Source organism: Zingiber officinale, chromosome 6A, assembly GCF_018446385.1.
Source record: "Zingiber officinale cultivar Zhangliang chromosome 6A, Zo_v1.1, whole genome shotgun sequence".
Taxonomy (NCBI): domain Eukaryota; kingdom Viridiplantae; phylum Streptophyta; class Magnoliopsida; order Zingiberales; family Zingiberaceae; genus Zingiber; species Zingiber officinale.
In genome coordinates, this window is record NC_055997.1 from 61,057,471 (window position 1) to 61,073,192 (window position 15,722).

Consider the following 15,722-nt stretch of genomic DNA (forward strand, 5'->3'; position numbering starts at 1 on the left):
GATAGAGGGGGGGTTAATATCGATTCAAAAATATAGAGTATAAGCGCAGCGGAAAAGTAAATGAACACAGTTATTTTTTACTTCGTTCGAAGCCTGTGACGACTCCTACTCGAAGGCCCGTGGTCCTTGACCACTTTCGTTGGGCAATTCACTAGCAGTTCGAAATAATGATTACAAAAAACAGTACAATGAATGCTAATAAAAATGAAAAGCAAATACCGACAATAAAGACAAGAAAGGAGCGTAGTGTCGGAGCTTTGTTAGCGTCGCAGAAGTGCAGAGCAGTGGAAGACTTTTCTTTTCGTTGTCCTTCTTAAGCTCTCCTCTGACCCTTCTTTTATATGAGGCTCGGGGCGCCCTGGATGCCTTCCGGGCGCCCTGGTGAGACGTGGCAAGTCTAACCAACGAGCTCCACGTGGCGACGCGATCAGGATGAAATTTCCTCCCGGCGCCGGATCCCTTCCGGCGCCGATTTCCGGCGCCTGGGCGCCGGACTTTTCCAGAATCCGTCCTGCAAGACAAACGTTAGTCCGGAGGCAAATTTACCCTGCAACACAGATTGTTAGCAAAAGCAAAGTGAGTATGAATTAGCAAAAAGGAGTATAAGTTAGATTCTGTCTTTCCGAGACCGGAATCTAGTCACAATCTCGACTTAGATATCCGAAATGGATCTAAGTCGGATCGACGCCTAATGTTCCCTTCCCGGGAACGCGTCCTCGCAGCCACTCCCCTCCAGTGACTTATCTTACTTAACTGTCAGACGTCCGGTCAGCCCTTCGACCCGTCTGGACTTCTCGCCAGCTATCTGGTCAGCCCGTCGACCTAGCTGGACTTCTCGCCAAGCGTTCGGTCAGCTCGTCGACCCGCTTGGACTTCTCGCCAGCTATCCGGTCAGCCCGTCGACCTAGCTGGACTTCGTGCCAGACATCCGGTCAGTCCGTCGACCTGTCTGGACTTCTCCTGCACACTCGATCAGAGTGTTAGCCAACAACAGACTAACTTAACATGATTTGTCATTCATCAAAACCTGGGTTAAATCGTTAGTGCTAACCGCACCAACAACAATAAAACTAAAACTTAGGCTAAAGCCTTAATCAACTCACATTTTAATTGGGTATTCGAAATAGGCTTTAGAAAAGCCTAACCCATTTATCCCTATAAAATATCTCAATATGTATTTTAAAATTCTATAAAATTCCAATAAATTTTATAAAAATTCCTATAATTTCTATTAATTCATATAAACTTATTTCTCTATTGGTTATCATTTATTTTATTATTATTTTACTCAATAAATTTAATTAGGTGAATTTTATTAGTTTTGCATTCCTATTATCTCCGATATTGAAACCCAATTTCAACCCTATTTAATTAAGGATATATATATATATATATAAACATTTTCCTCTACTAATAAAAATTTGATATCCAAATTCCTACTTAAGTCGCAACACTTAGATATCCTCATCTAAGGCTAGCCAATATGTTACTATACTAATTTCTGCTAGCATCTTCAAAGGTTTCTAACGTTTGGGGAGTAAGGATCCCTTATACACTACATGATCTACTTCCAAAGTAGATTATTATTTTTCTGCAGGTTATGAACTCATCATGCTTACGCTACTCCTACATTACTATCTAGCTAACCGTGGTGGGTGCAATTCACTAGGTATAAATAATCTTCTATTTGCCATTGATGTCCATCTTGCACTCTCAAAGTAAGTCCTCCAATTAGTGAATGGTGCGCTCTATCCGTCTATTCGTCTGAAATTATTCACAAAAATAAAGATTTGTACATGTAACTCATTGGAAACTCCACCAAGTAATCTAAAGTCTATCTAGAGAGTTAATAGAAACTGGTCGAACTTGGTTAATCAGTCAACGACCACCCAAATCAAATCATGTACCCTCCAAAATCCATCATACTATGTTTCCCCATCCTACGTAGGTACAATAATCTTCCGGTGTACGTCTATTGATCTCTAATGCTCTTTGTGGGTTATGGGTCCACCATACTTCCGCTGTGCAACTCTGCTATTCTGCTTTCACTTGTTGGCACACAAAGCATTGAGTTTCAAAGTCCACAATATCTTTCTTTCTACCATGCTACTAGTAGGGGCACCTTAGGTCTTATACATATGAGTATCTCCCAAACGACCCACAAGTTATGCTCGATGTGTTTCATGATATAGGTCTTCTATAATCGGATGTGTCTCGAGAACACCCAATCTAAAAATTAGGGAATCTCATTTATGTATCTAAAATCAATCTTTAATCCTGAATCTCATTGACTATTTTAGAATTTGAGGTAATGATCACTAACTGGTGCTTCCTTGATGCATGTGACCAAAAGTGGCTAAGCAACCATAGGCACCCATAAGTGCTCTAACATCCTAGCTTGTCATAGCTTCTCCCTTTTTAGGATCCATGAAAATGTCTTTGCTAGAAACCTCCTATTCGAGACATTCCATGGAGGATAACCAAAATGTGTATTTGTTGGACTTCGTATATCAGCGCTCCTTTCGTAATGTCTGGAATATACTTCTCCTTCAATCTTGAATGTATCAACGTGTCCTTTATGAATGAAAACAAATCGATCCAAATAGCCCAAGGACACTAGGCTTGTCAAACCCATGCAAGTGGATGGTGTGTTGGTAAGCCCAAACAGTATTACTAAAAACTCACACTATTCGTGCTATATGCGGAATATCATCGTCTGTAACTTTTACTCTACGCTGATGTTAGCCAAATCTTAATGTAATCTAAGAGAATACTTATGTGTCCTTGAGTTGATTTAACAAATCCTCTACATGGTCTCTATATTAAGTTGTCTCAACTTACTAGACATTATCAATGATTCATCCTTTTTCTCAACGGAGAAGACCGTAGCGCATCATCAACGGAGTGCGGTTAAAGCGCGTCGTTAATAATAATTTATGGAGCACCCAATTATGTGCGTTGCGGATAATATAATATTTATACAAATGATGGCGTGTAGAAAATATACACTATCAACAAACTTTTCCACGACATGCAGAGTGCACTATTAAAACTTAATATTAACAATGTGCGGAGTGTGCTTTTAATACTTATTATACATATATAAATGACAGCAGACAAAAATGTACGCTGCCAATAAATATTATAAAATATTAACAGCATGCAATGTGTGTCATTAATAGTCTTCAAAAATTTCTAATGTTATATGCTGAAACATCTAGTCTCCCTAATTATTTTTCTGCTAAACATCCTCATGCTAGAAACTCTCCTGTGAATCATACTCCTCACTTGAACCACTCACACAAAAACCTAAATCATGACGTCCACTACTAAAAATATGACTTTCCGAAGTATGTCATTAATGGCGCATAGTTAGGGTGCACAGTTAATAATAATTTTTATGGTGTGCCCAATTCACTTTCCACCTATGTACCTGTATTTACCTCCCTTCATATTCGTGGGACCGGCTCTAGGGGGGTCGCTGATGTGGCGGTTCCACATTTTATGGTGTGCCCAATTAAGTGCGTTGTAGATAAAAAAGAAAGTATAATATTAATAATCTTTTCCACTAATATAAATATTAATGGCATGCATAAATTGCGCAGTTAAAAGTAAAATAAAAAATAGTACTTTTTTAAACTATCTCATGCGCGTAATTAATCTGTGAAACCTTTCCTATGCCGCCGCTCTTGGCCCTTCACCCTTCGCGACTTCGACTTCGACTTTGCCTTCTCTCTGCCCTTAGTCTCCTTCATCCCTGGTGCAGAGGTGACCTTCACACTACCCTCGAAGAAGAGAAGGCACCAAAGAATGGTGAGGGGCAGGGGGGAGAAGGTAGCCGGTGAGGTTGGGGGCGGGCGGGGGCAAATTAGGGTTCCATAGGAAGAGAGAAGCATCAGGTAATCGAACTCACTATTCTCCGACTCCTTCCTCCGCACCATTGGCCAGTAGGACACGATCGCGGAGATGGGCTAGGTCTACTCCCACAGCCTCTTGCCTCAGCTTATCGCCTTCATCCTTTACTGCCCAATGCAGTGGTTTCTGCAGGCCTAGAACATCATCAACCCCATGGCCATCATCACCATCATCGTTCTCCTCTTCAACATCCTCATCTACTAGCTCACTGTCTTCGTCCTTGACTTTGGACACCTTGGCGCCTCCATCACTCTCAGCATCTCTTAGTGGGTGCTCATCCTCTCCACCTAGTTCTACATCATCCTCAGCCCTTCCTGCAGGCCACCTGGACCGACCTCTTCATCAAGGCCTTCACCGACATCTGGCTCTTTTTCAAACTCACTATTTCATTAGCCATCATGCTCGTGTAAGTCAACCCCCCAACTTCCACACCCTCTTTTCCTCTTCCCCTTCACTCAAACATTCATCATAGCTTAGAGGTTTGGTACGTCCAAGGTTTCATGCCGATCACAAGCTACCTCCCATATCCGGAGATCTCACTCGATGTCATATCTATATGGTAATCAATGATGATACAACTTATCAATTCCTCACTAACAGTGTGATCGATTCCAGTGTGAATTACTGGAACTGGGACTTCATGATCATGCTCGGCTTGAGCAATGCTGCAAGATTTGACGACTACCGCACTTGTATTAATCTCCATGAATTATTCACTAACAACCAAAGGCTGTTTATTACAGTGTGAGGATAGGGAACGAGTTGTGAGCTGCTCATCCTCGAGTCACTAAGTTTGTAGTCCTTGTCATGGTGGCGACCAACTTGATCCTTAGCTTGATTATCAGTATGTTGGTCCTCGTACTACACATGCCCTTGAGCAAGCTCTACACCAGCAGTTTTGAGGTGATAGCGGCAGTCATCAATCTGATTCCTCTTCTTTACATCTCCATTTTCTTGAATATGCAACTACTAATTGTTCTCAGCTAAGATTAGATAGATTTCATATATGGAAATTTGTTAGTTTGCTATATTCATCTTGTGTTTAATCTTTGATTTACATTATTTCTGATGGTTACATGTCTTCTCCTTGTTGTGTAGGAACTTGGTATTGACGTGAATCTATATGCCTTGGTATTTGGAGAGTCAGTTTTAAATGATGCAGTATGTTTCATTTTTAGTATGTTAAAAATTGCTAGGAATTTTTGCATCTCCCTGTGATTTTATTTTTATTTTGTTGGAAATGCATTTCTCTATCTCCTTGTATAGGTTGGCTCATGGGCTTGAGCATGCATTTCCCTTATTGTGCGTCATTTGTATCTTTTCACTGCTTGATGGAATCTATTTACTCTAGGACCATGTCATCAATGCAAAGTCATGCTTCCTTAGGACAAAGCTTTCTTGTGCTTATACTGAGGTTTCTCAAGATATTTGTTGGCTCAATGCCTGTAGGTTATAATCACATCTATTTTTAAAGATAATCTTCAATCTAGTTGAATATGAATTATTCTCAGTGAGTTACTGAATTAGTAACCCAAAACTTATGAAAAATTTATTTCCCTAATGCACTCTTTTTCCATGTAATGTTCTATGTGACTGGAATCTTGCTCATAATAAATTTGCAATCATTGTTTTATACTCTATCTAACTTTGTTAATGGCTTTATATTAAGGTACCTCAGTTTCTTTTTTTTAAGCATATATAATTCATGTTTATTTTTGTATAGGGGTTGGCATTGGATTCATTTCTTCGTTGATATCTTTTATCAAAATCTCATATGTTAATTCAATCCTCATTACTTTCACTTCATTATTCTATTCATCCTGTTTATTATTTTGTATGGAGCTGACACATTTTCAAATTTTAAAATAGTTTCAATAGATTTGTCATTCCTAAGAATGTATATAATTTGGATGGTCATACTACTATCAGATTTGGTAATATAATTTTTAAGAAGTTGATTCAATAATTTGGAACATATTCTAATTTAGAGGAAGACAACCATTACATTACCCTACAAGCTACATGACTGCCCAGACCATTGTGTATCCTAATGTAAAAGGTTGGTTTCTCCTTAACTTTCTTCTATAGGAAAACACTGCTTCCTAAATTTGTTACTTTATCCTAGAAGAATGTACGAATATTTTTTTTTTAATTTCCCTATTGCGTTTATAGTTTATTTCCCCTCAAAGTATTTTTTTCACCATTTCTATCATGATCAAATCTAGGGTAACTGCTTTAAGTTGTGCAGTTATTCCAATCCCTCCATGCATGAAAGTTATGTATCCGGTGAAGATGGTTGGACATTTAAGCTTTTTTTATTTTGAGTTGTCACATTCATGATGCTTTTAATGCTAAAGAAAGATTAGAAAATGTCCCTATGGGATAAACTATTACATGCATGATAAATCTTTGCATGGATGCACGATCATAATTGAATCTAGAAATCAATTTGATAACTATGAAAATATGACTTGTGTTTCTTTTACCATTTCAAACACCTAGGGGTGATATGCTACTCACTCAGGAGAATGAGGATACTATGGTTCATGAAGGAGATGCGGTAGCAAAGTTGGAGATGAAGACATTGAGGCTGGTGATAGTTTCTCGACATCAAATTATAAATATGAAGCTGGAGATGAAGGCTAAGATGGAAGTCTTGAGAACGACATGAACACTTGTCGCTAGTGGAATACTTGGATGCATATTAGATTAACGTAGTGTTGAAATAATATTGACAGTAAAATCTTTGATTGTTAGAAATTCATGATTTTTTGTACTTGATTTAGAGAAATTTGTGAGTTTGTAAAATAATTATTAGATGAATAAAAATTATGTATTCAATTTTGATTGTATTTTATAATTTTTTATTTTTTATGTGATGGATAAATTATGATAATGTCTACATTTTAAATTTAAAATATATATTTTAAATAAATATTAGTGATAATTGTATGATATTTTAATTACAACGCGTACTATGCGCTGCAAATGTTGTTAATCGCAGCGCGCGATGAGAGTTGCAAATGCTTATAACCACAGCTTACGATGCATGCTGTGAATGCTCTTAATAGCAATGTGCGATGCACGTTGTGAATGCTCTTAATTGTAACACGCAATGCGTGCTGTGAATGCTCTTAATTGCAGCACGTGATGCGCGCTGCGAATGCTCTTAGCTGCAGCACGCGATGTGCGCTGCGAATGCTCTTAACCACAACACATGATGCACACTGTGAATGCTCTTAATCGTAGCGCGCAATGCATGCTATCAATGTCTTATGACTTTTAACAACTTGCAATTGTGCAGCATGCGATGCGCCCTGCGGATTGCATAATTACGCAGTGCGAAAAGTCGAATTTGTTGTAGCGACACTATGATTGATAAACCTCTGTCTAACTAATCTTCTTGTTTCGATTCTTCTAGTTCTTTATCGCCATGCGATGCGAGGTCGTTGATATTAGAGCCATCGTCAAAAGTATCTCACTCACGATCTCCACTTGCCTCAAAAGTGGTAAGCTAAGGAGTTCATCTAGTGATGCATCTGGGTATTCTAAAACTATACTAATGTTCGAGCAGATTGAGATACTATTAAACTTTATCAATGATAGCAAACTCTTCCAACATCCATGATAATAGGGATGTCAAATTCTATCACTTCAAGTACTTGTATATCTATAGTGAGGGTATGACTACTAAGGTCCAAGGGTAACCTTAATCTCTTGGCTAGACGCCCATACCTACTAGATGAGTATCACTACAAATCATATAATCTTATCATAAATTTTTTTTCCTACTAGGGTCAACAAAATGGTAAAACATTCCGATCTAAATATAGACTTCAGAACCTTACATGGGCATGTACACCAAGGTCTTGAGTTACTTGGTGGTAGCGATGTTAAGCGAGTTGACTAACCATCGCCTTGAAATCCTTTACACTATGATCAAACAACTTAGAATTCAGGAACTCCTGAAGATGAACTACAAACATAGAGAAACTCTCTGAAAAAGCATTTTAGAATCATCCCCCAAATGATGTTCTGCTCCTCGAAGGATAGCTTCTATTATAAAATACAATAACAAAATAATAATAATAATAAGGTGTAATGGACAAATAACCTTAATGGAATTTTAAAGAAATTTTTAGTAATTTTCTGTAAATTTTTCAGAGCTCGTATGACGTAGTTTGAGGGGATGAATTTATAGGCTGGGGAAAAACCTGTTTGGAATAACCATTCAGTGGGAGTTGATTTAGGAATGTACTTAGGGCTTAATTAAGCAAAACTTAAGTATTTATACATTGCTACAGAAACCTAACCTATTAATTCTTTCCATTTTTTTTTCTTTTCTCCTGACGCTATCTCCTTGTTCTCGCTGCAATCGTGTCGACGCGACGAGGTTGAGCTCGCCGGCGTCGCTCACCCCACGCCGGCTAAGCCTCCCATCCTCATCACCCATTGTTGCCCTCACATTCCCTTCACAGCTTTTTTGATCTGATTTGAGTGCCAACCATACAGCCTCATCGTCGTCTCTACCAACTCACCGATGCAGCCTTCTTCTAGTGGATCGCCTCACGAGCAGTGGAGATTTGGCTTGGGCTCGAGTTCACCTACGAATCTTCCTTCTCCATTAGATCCGAGTCGCGTGAGCTCTCTTTTCTATCTCTGATTTAGGGCTTTCGGCGGCTGGATTTGAGAAATTTTGCTGCTGGATCTGAGCCTTGTCACCCTTACCAACCACCACCTACTTTTGCCAACAACACCAGCAGAGATCATACAGGAGTTCCAGAAAATTCTGGTGAGTCTGTGTCTAGTTGTGATTGAATTAATTTTAGAGTTGGGTGAGTTTTGAACTGATTATGCTAGAACTAAATCCTAAGGGGATTATGGGATGGTTACGAATTTGTAATCTATTGGATTACAAATTTATGTTTTGATTGGGATAAATTGAGTCATGCTGTAGAAGAAATTCATTGGTTTGTTAATTGATGATAAGTGGATTAATCAATTGATATCTGGATTAAAAATTGATTGGTTGATGGATTTAGTAATTAATCGTTGATCAAAGAATTTTTGATTCAAGATTTAATTGGATCAATTAGGTTGGATGATAGAGCTAACTCTACTTTGATCAACCGATGAGATTAGCAAGAGTTAAACACTTAGTTATGGATTAATTAATGATCATTAACTAGAGTTTTTCCGGATTAGTTTGGGACTTAATTTAGTAACTTGGGAAATTATATCATTAGCTAAATTACACTTGGTTGCAGGTCCTGGATCTGGGACGAGTTAGGCACCGTGGGATTTTTCTAATACGATTTCCTTTTCGAGGCGGGTACCTTTGACTTATCTTCTTTTGATATGGTAATTATGATATACATAGTATGTTATAGCTAGTAGTAATTGTTATGTTTATATTTGCCTTGGTATGCCACTACTTGATACCTGAGGTATGCCTCTATTTTATCTGATATGTGTTTAGGCCTATATCCATCTTGATTCTTGCCTTATGTACTTATGTTCATAGAAGTAGTGACATACAATGTATTACTAGGTACAAGACTTGCTACTAGTTATACTTGGCATGTGTACCTATATATTATGATACCTAGTGTATTGTTATGGATTCATTTTTCTTTTTGGTACATATTAGATGGAGGCGCATATTGTCAAGTGTTATATGCTTTAGTGTCATGCACCATCTTGCATGATTGCATGTTGAGCGATTGTTAGCTCCTTTGTAGTTGAGCACATCGCCAGTTACATGATCTGCACACACAACCACTCATGGGTTAGTGGTACATCAGGCAAGGTATGTGCAGTTGCTCTGTTAGGGCTCTGCTCAGCTGCTCATGGTCAGTGGTGACACAGCGCGGAAGCGGACAGGGATCCCTCCTTTTGACTATGACATAGGGAGATGAGAGCTTTGGCTCTCCCATTTAGTTGGGGTAGGAGGATAGGTGTACTACGATAGCATCCTGTTTACTCGGTCACTCAAGAGTAGTGATGACAGAGTGCACAGTTGTCATAGCTCTATCCACTCGATCTCATCATCGTGATGACGGTGGCTGATTGGCATCAGGGGTGACCATGTCATATGTACCATATGCATGGATTGCATTTATTAGTGTGTGATTACTACATTGTGGATGCTGCATTTTGTTGGCTGCATATGATTGACATGCATACATGAGACATTATGTATTTGGCCTGATGATCCTGCATCTGTTTGTATGGTTCACACCCTTATGTCAGGATAGGAGGTCATGGTAAGTACAGTTTCTTCCGTTATCCAGTCTTGCATTACTTATTAATGTTCGAGAGACTGTACTGCATGACTATAACTGATAGTTATATTTTACTATGCATATCTGCTCGATACCCGTTGAATTCATTAAACTCACTCTGTTGATTTATTCCTATCCCAGGTTGAAGCCGTTAGGAGGTTCCAGCTACTAGTCCCCTCTCCATGTCGTGATGGTTTCTATGTTTGATCTTTTGTTTCCTTGCTATGTGACCAACAAACTGGTGATGTGTAGTTCTTATACCCGTGGATTCTTATATCGAGTTTTGGGTATGCTGCCCTCGTTTTCCGCTGCGAAGGTTTTCTAGGTGGGTTGGTTTTTCCTCATTGTAGTGGAGTAGGTATTATATATATCTGCGATGTTTTAAATATCGTTGCGTTCCTTTCGTTTTATGTTGTTAGCCAGAGGCTATATTTATGAAACTGCGTGATTGTGATTTGATGTATAGTCAACGGGAGGCTGTACTAATATAAACTACGTGGAATGTGTATTTTCTTTATTGTATTGGTTCGGCTGTATTCGCTAAGGATTAAGAGGCTCTGAGGGCTATGTATTCATGATTCATATTGTCACCGGTACAGGGGAGATGTCACTGGATTTTCGTCAGCAGGGACTCCTTTGGGGGCGTGACATCTATGATCTTCCGCCATGTGGTGACCTGGTCCCGTACGTAATGAACCACTAGTTTCACCATATCTACATTATTGTGGGTCATGTACTCAAATGTACCTTCGAGGTTATCTAAATACGTATGAGGATTCATGGTCAAAATCCTCATGGAACAAGATATATCAATCCTCAATTGCCCGGGATAGTATAAGTAGACATTCCTTATCCATTACCCGAATGATAGTGGCAAGAACGGTATGGTTGTTGGCATTTTCTGAGACTATGTTCCTTAATCTCCAATAGGATGTTGACGGGCACGATCCCTACTTTTTAACTTCGTCTTAGTTAATGCCACAGAAGAATCTATATCCTCAGCATCAGGTTTAAGTCCTAAGTGTCAACTGGTCACGTCCATGGTCGACTCCAACCACGATTGCAAATAGCATTGATTCACTAAGTATCATCACGTAAACCAAATTATTGAGTACCTAATAGACAAATATAGAAACTATTACACAATCAAGTGAAGGAAGTAAGTCTAACCAAACACACTTCAATTTCTATGACATTCAACTTTTCTTACCATAACCTACACCAAGTAGTGAACACAAAAGGTAAGATAATCATCATAGGTATACCTTACTTCCTATAGCTCAGAGATGTCATTCGTCTTACCTTCTCTCAAACTCGAAAAAATCATAAATCAAAATGAGATCGATATCCCAAAAATACTAAATCCAACTTTCAAACTTGAATGATGCTCTAATACTAATAAAATTGTCATGCCTTGAGGGTATACATGTCCTCCAAAATGGACGGTACCCTCTAGTGGCAATATATGAAATAATCAATATCAAATTACTTAAAGACAACATAACAAGCTAAAAAAATTGATAATACGTGTATATATATATATATGTACATGTGAACATACTCAAAATCTGATACAAAAAGAAATTGCAACCATAAGCAACAAGAACAATAAAGTGAAGTAACTCAACAGAAACCCAACTCGAGCGGGACTGACAGCCAGGACCTCTGAGCGACACACATCCTTTATCTGCTAACCTAGAGGATCAAAGAAAACCAACTGATAGTGAGTATAAAATACTCAATGGGTATAAGAAAATAGTGCATGAATAAAACACTATTAAGAGATCAAAAGATATAGTCTCAGATGAAGTACTTACTAACCAACGTAAGTGTCCTAATATATCACCAGCTAACCAAAAGTATAATCAATTGTTAGGACCGAAAATAGCTAGAGGGGGGGGGGGGGGGAATAGCTCGTCGCGTTCGCTCGGTGCTCGGCGTTGCTTGTTCCTTCAAAGATGTGCAGCAGAAATACAAAGAAACAAATACAACCACGCTAACACTAGGATTTTACTTGGTATCCACCTCCAAAGGAGGTGACTAATCCAAGGATCCACACCACGCACGCACCCTCCACTATGAAACACTCCTTTTCGGTAACTACCGAGGGCGGAGAAGCCCTACAAGACTCTCGGTACAAGAAGAAGGAAAGGGAAACAAAATACAAGCACAAAGCTTACAATGAATGCAGAAAACCCTAACCCTAGCTTCTCTTCTTGCCTTTGATCCGCCTCTTGACTCGGAGAGCTTCCAAGAACCTTCAAGAACTGGCGATCACGAGCTTTGAGAGTGCTGTGGAGGAGCTGGCGAAGATCTGAGATGAAACGGTGAAGAGATACTGCAGCCAACGCACGCCTGCAGCTCAAATACGACGCAACGGTCGGATCCCGATCGATTCGAATATTCCCAATCGATCGGAGAGGCTTTGGATCGATCCACGGATCGATCCAGAGCGCCTCTGTGCTCTGGAAAAACACCTGGATCGATCTACGGATCGATCCAGCGCTTATCGCCACTACAAGAAAAAAGCTAAACAACAACGCTTTTTTGGCGTTGTCGTATGTACTAAAAAAGTGATGTTGTAGATGGTGTTGTAGAAAGTCATATCAAAGACAACGCTTTAAAAGCGTTGTGGTTGGTCACAAAGACAACGCTTTTTAAGCGTTGTCTTTTCGTTCTTAAAAAGCGTTGTTATAGATGCTGTTGTAAAAATGCACATATCAAAGACAACGCTTTAAAAGCGTTGTGGTTGGTCACAAAGACAACGCTTTTTAAGCGTTGTCTATTCATTCTTAAAAAGCGTTGTTAAAGATGCTGTTGTAAAAATGCGCATATCAAAGACAACGCTTTAAAAGCGTTGTGGTTGGTCTCAAAGACATTGTTTTTTAAGCGTTGTCTTTTATTACTTAAAAACGTTGTCTTTTTAAATTTATAAAAAATAGTGTTTTTCTTAATTAAATAGCAAAAATTATAAAAAATACTCAAAATTTACATATAATTGAATATCCACAACCACAATCATTTTTATAATAAGACTATTTAACAAATAAATAAAACTTTATATTATACAAACAAAATGTATACATATTGATCCACAAATTAAATTTGTATCATACAAGTTATCCTTAACTTCATGACAATAATTTTTCAAACACACAAGTTTTACAAAACCTCATCTAACCGCTGTTATTGGTGTCCATCGCATGGAATTGCTTCTTTAAGTCCAGCAATCTCTTCTTCTGAAAGGCTTTCAGCTATCACTCTTAGAGCCATCTTCTTCAACTTGTCATCAGCACACCTGGGGTTGTAGGCAATCAAGAAATTTTGTATGAAAACTTTCATACATGTAAATCTCGTACTAAATAATATGTCAATGTTATATATACATGTAATTCATACCGTAAGTGTGTTTATATCGTAACTGACAAGTTTTCTTTAGGGCCAACTTCTACTCAAGCTCTTTAAACACTGCATCAAAATAAAAAAATTGGCATTAGTTCTGTGCTAAATGAAAATCATATTTAGAGGAAAAAGCGGGAGTGCTGTAGATGGATATATTAACCAAGCATATTAATGTTTGACCTGTCTTTACAAGTTCTAAGCATATATATTAACCAAGCATATAACCTAAGAGGAATAAGTTACAAAATGCTACTTGATGTTTGACCTGTCTTTATTGGATTTTGCGGCCCCGGTCTTCTTGTAGCCAGGCACAATGTAATACTTGATGTTGACTCTACCTTTGCAGTTGTTTCGGCTTGAGGAGTGGCAAAGAATGGTGGAGTAGAGGATGGATTTCAGGTATTCATCCGTGCCATCGAGGAAATGACTCCAGTAGGTGACTAGCATGTTGACCAGGGCATGCTTGGAGAAGATGACTTGTTTCAGAAGCCTTTTAGATCAAAGATACGAAGTGCATTGTTATAAAACTAGATGCACGAACACTTGCTTATACGGTTCTTGAAATAAAATACATTCGTAACCGTCACTAGCCCAAGCTCAATAAGGAAAATTCACGGTAAATGTGCATAGTATACCTCAGATACTGCAGATGATAGGGAAGGCCAGAAGACAGTTTGACGCAAATATTGAGATTGCCCAAGCCAATCCATGGTACTAATCCTGACAGCTCCTCCAAATCGCACTGACTTGATTGTGTCCACCCATCCTTGTTCATCAGCTTGGAACCTTTGAAATGAAAGCTGCATTGGGTACATGGAAAAAACAACAAAAAGGGAGGATAAATGATAGCCACCAACCTAATTGTTCACAAATATCTGTATAAGTTATTAAGGGTGTTCATAGAAGTTGATCCTTTAGCCGTGTCTGTTAGATGGTCAAATCTAGGCGCCAACTCAAAAATGTTGGCGTCCAAGTGTTAGTGTTCAACTACTTCTGACAATGAAGTAGTAGCAGATAATCAAGAACACAAGAGAATCTGAAAGAGTCTATATTTCTTTCACTAGTAGCAGATAATGATTAGATTAGAAAGCAAAAGAACGCATACCACACCAGCTGCTCCTGCTGTTAAAGCCATAGGTGCAGTGACAGCGCTTAATCCAGATGAGCACATAACTGGAATCTGAACTGCTCGGGAAATGGAGTATGCAGCTGCTAGCGTTGGTGTGGCCTACATTTTAAAGAGGAAAAATATCACATTTTTCATCACAAGTGTGCTAAGATTTCTTATTCGTACTGTTGTTACCTTCTCGATCAAACCAAGGACACCAGGTTTTGATGGACTTGAGTATTTCCCTCCTTCAGTTTGGATTATATCAGCACCTTCCTGTTCCAGCAACTCTGCTAGCTTCACCTTTTTAAATTGAACAAAAAACAACGAGAGATTGTGTTAGTGACAAATCTCAGTTTACGAGGAAATAAATGAGCTACCTGATCAGGGAGACTAAGCATGTGTGGCACGGTTACAGACAGTGTAATGGATGGAAGAATCCTTCTAGTTTCTCTAGTGAGCTTTAGAATCTGACAATGGCACCACAGAATAGTGACGAGATAGAAATAGCTGAAAATACTCGAGGAACTGCAAGGAAAAGTACGATCATGATTCATATACCTGTTCAGGGGAAAACTGAATTCCCATCTCGTAGAAAGAATCATAATTTCCAATTTCCACCTGCATTTAGCACAAGGATTTTAATGTTTGGTATGACAGACAATCCGATCGAAACCAGTCAAGTTCATCGCATCCTAACCATTTGGGCACCTGCTTCCACTGCAGAAGGAAATGCCAAAGGGTCCACAGAGGAAACACAAATCTGCAAGAACAAGATCATCATAAGAAAGAAGAGCTGTGGAACTCTGAAAATGCGAGCTACTGAGGCAGCGAGCAATCTGCTTGAACAAGGTAATCATGCAGCGTTGGAACTCTGTCGTGAGCATCAAAGACCAAATATTACCAAATATTAAGATCACTGACAAACCAAATAATACCTTATTTTTAACAGCTATCTAGAGGATCTGGCTTTTTGACTTGAAGCTGGTTCAAAGAAGACAAATCAAATATAC

At 38.8% G+C, this 15,722-nt stretch overlaps 1 protein-coding gene and 2 long non-coding RNA genes across 3 annotated transcripts; 2 read left to right on the forward strand and 1 right to left on the reverse strand.

Annotated features, from left to right (window-relative positions):
* The first annotated feature begins 3,855 nt into the window (after window positions 1-3,855).
* On the forward strand, window positions 3,856-6,731 carry LOC121996432. Its single transcript, XR_006116081.1, has 3 exons — window positions 3,856-4,818; window positions 5,014-5,076; window positions 6,418-6,731. It is a non-coding gene; the product is annotated as an uncharacterized LOC121996432 (long non-coding RNA).
* Window positions 6,732-8,195: 1,464 nt separating this feature from the next.
* On the forward strand, window positions 8,196-10,695 carry LOC121994001. The gene is made up of 3 exons (XR_006115528.1): window positions 8,196-8,707; window positions 9,183-9,276; window positions 10,341-10,695. It is a non-coding gene; the product is annotated as an uncharacterized LOC121994001 (long non-coding RNA).
* Window positions 10,696-14,661: 3,966 nt separating this feature from the next.
* LOC121994836 (uncharacterized protein ycf23-like) lies at window positions 14,662-15,490 on the reverse strand. Its single transcript, XM_042548745.1, has 5 exons — window positions 15,410-15,490; window positions 15,271-15,330; window positions 15,090-15,179; window positions 14,905-15,012; window positions 14,662-14,829 (listed from the first exon to the last, which is right to left on the reverse strand). The coding sequence occupies exons 1-5, from the start codon at window positions 15,488-15,490 to the stop codon at window positions 14,662-14,664; spliced, it is 507 nt and encodes a 168-aa protein (XP_042404679.1).
* Window positions 15,491-15,722: the final 232 nt, after the last annotated feature.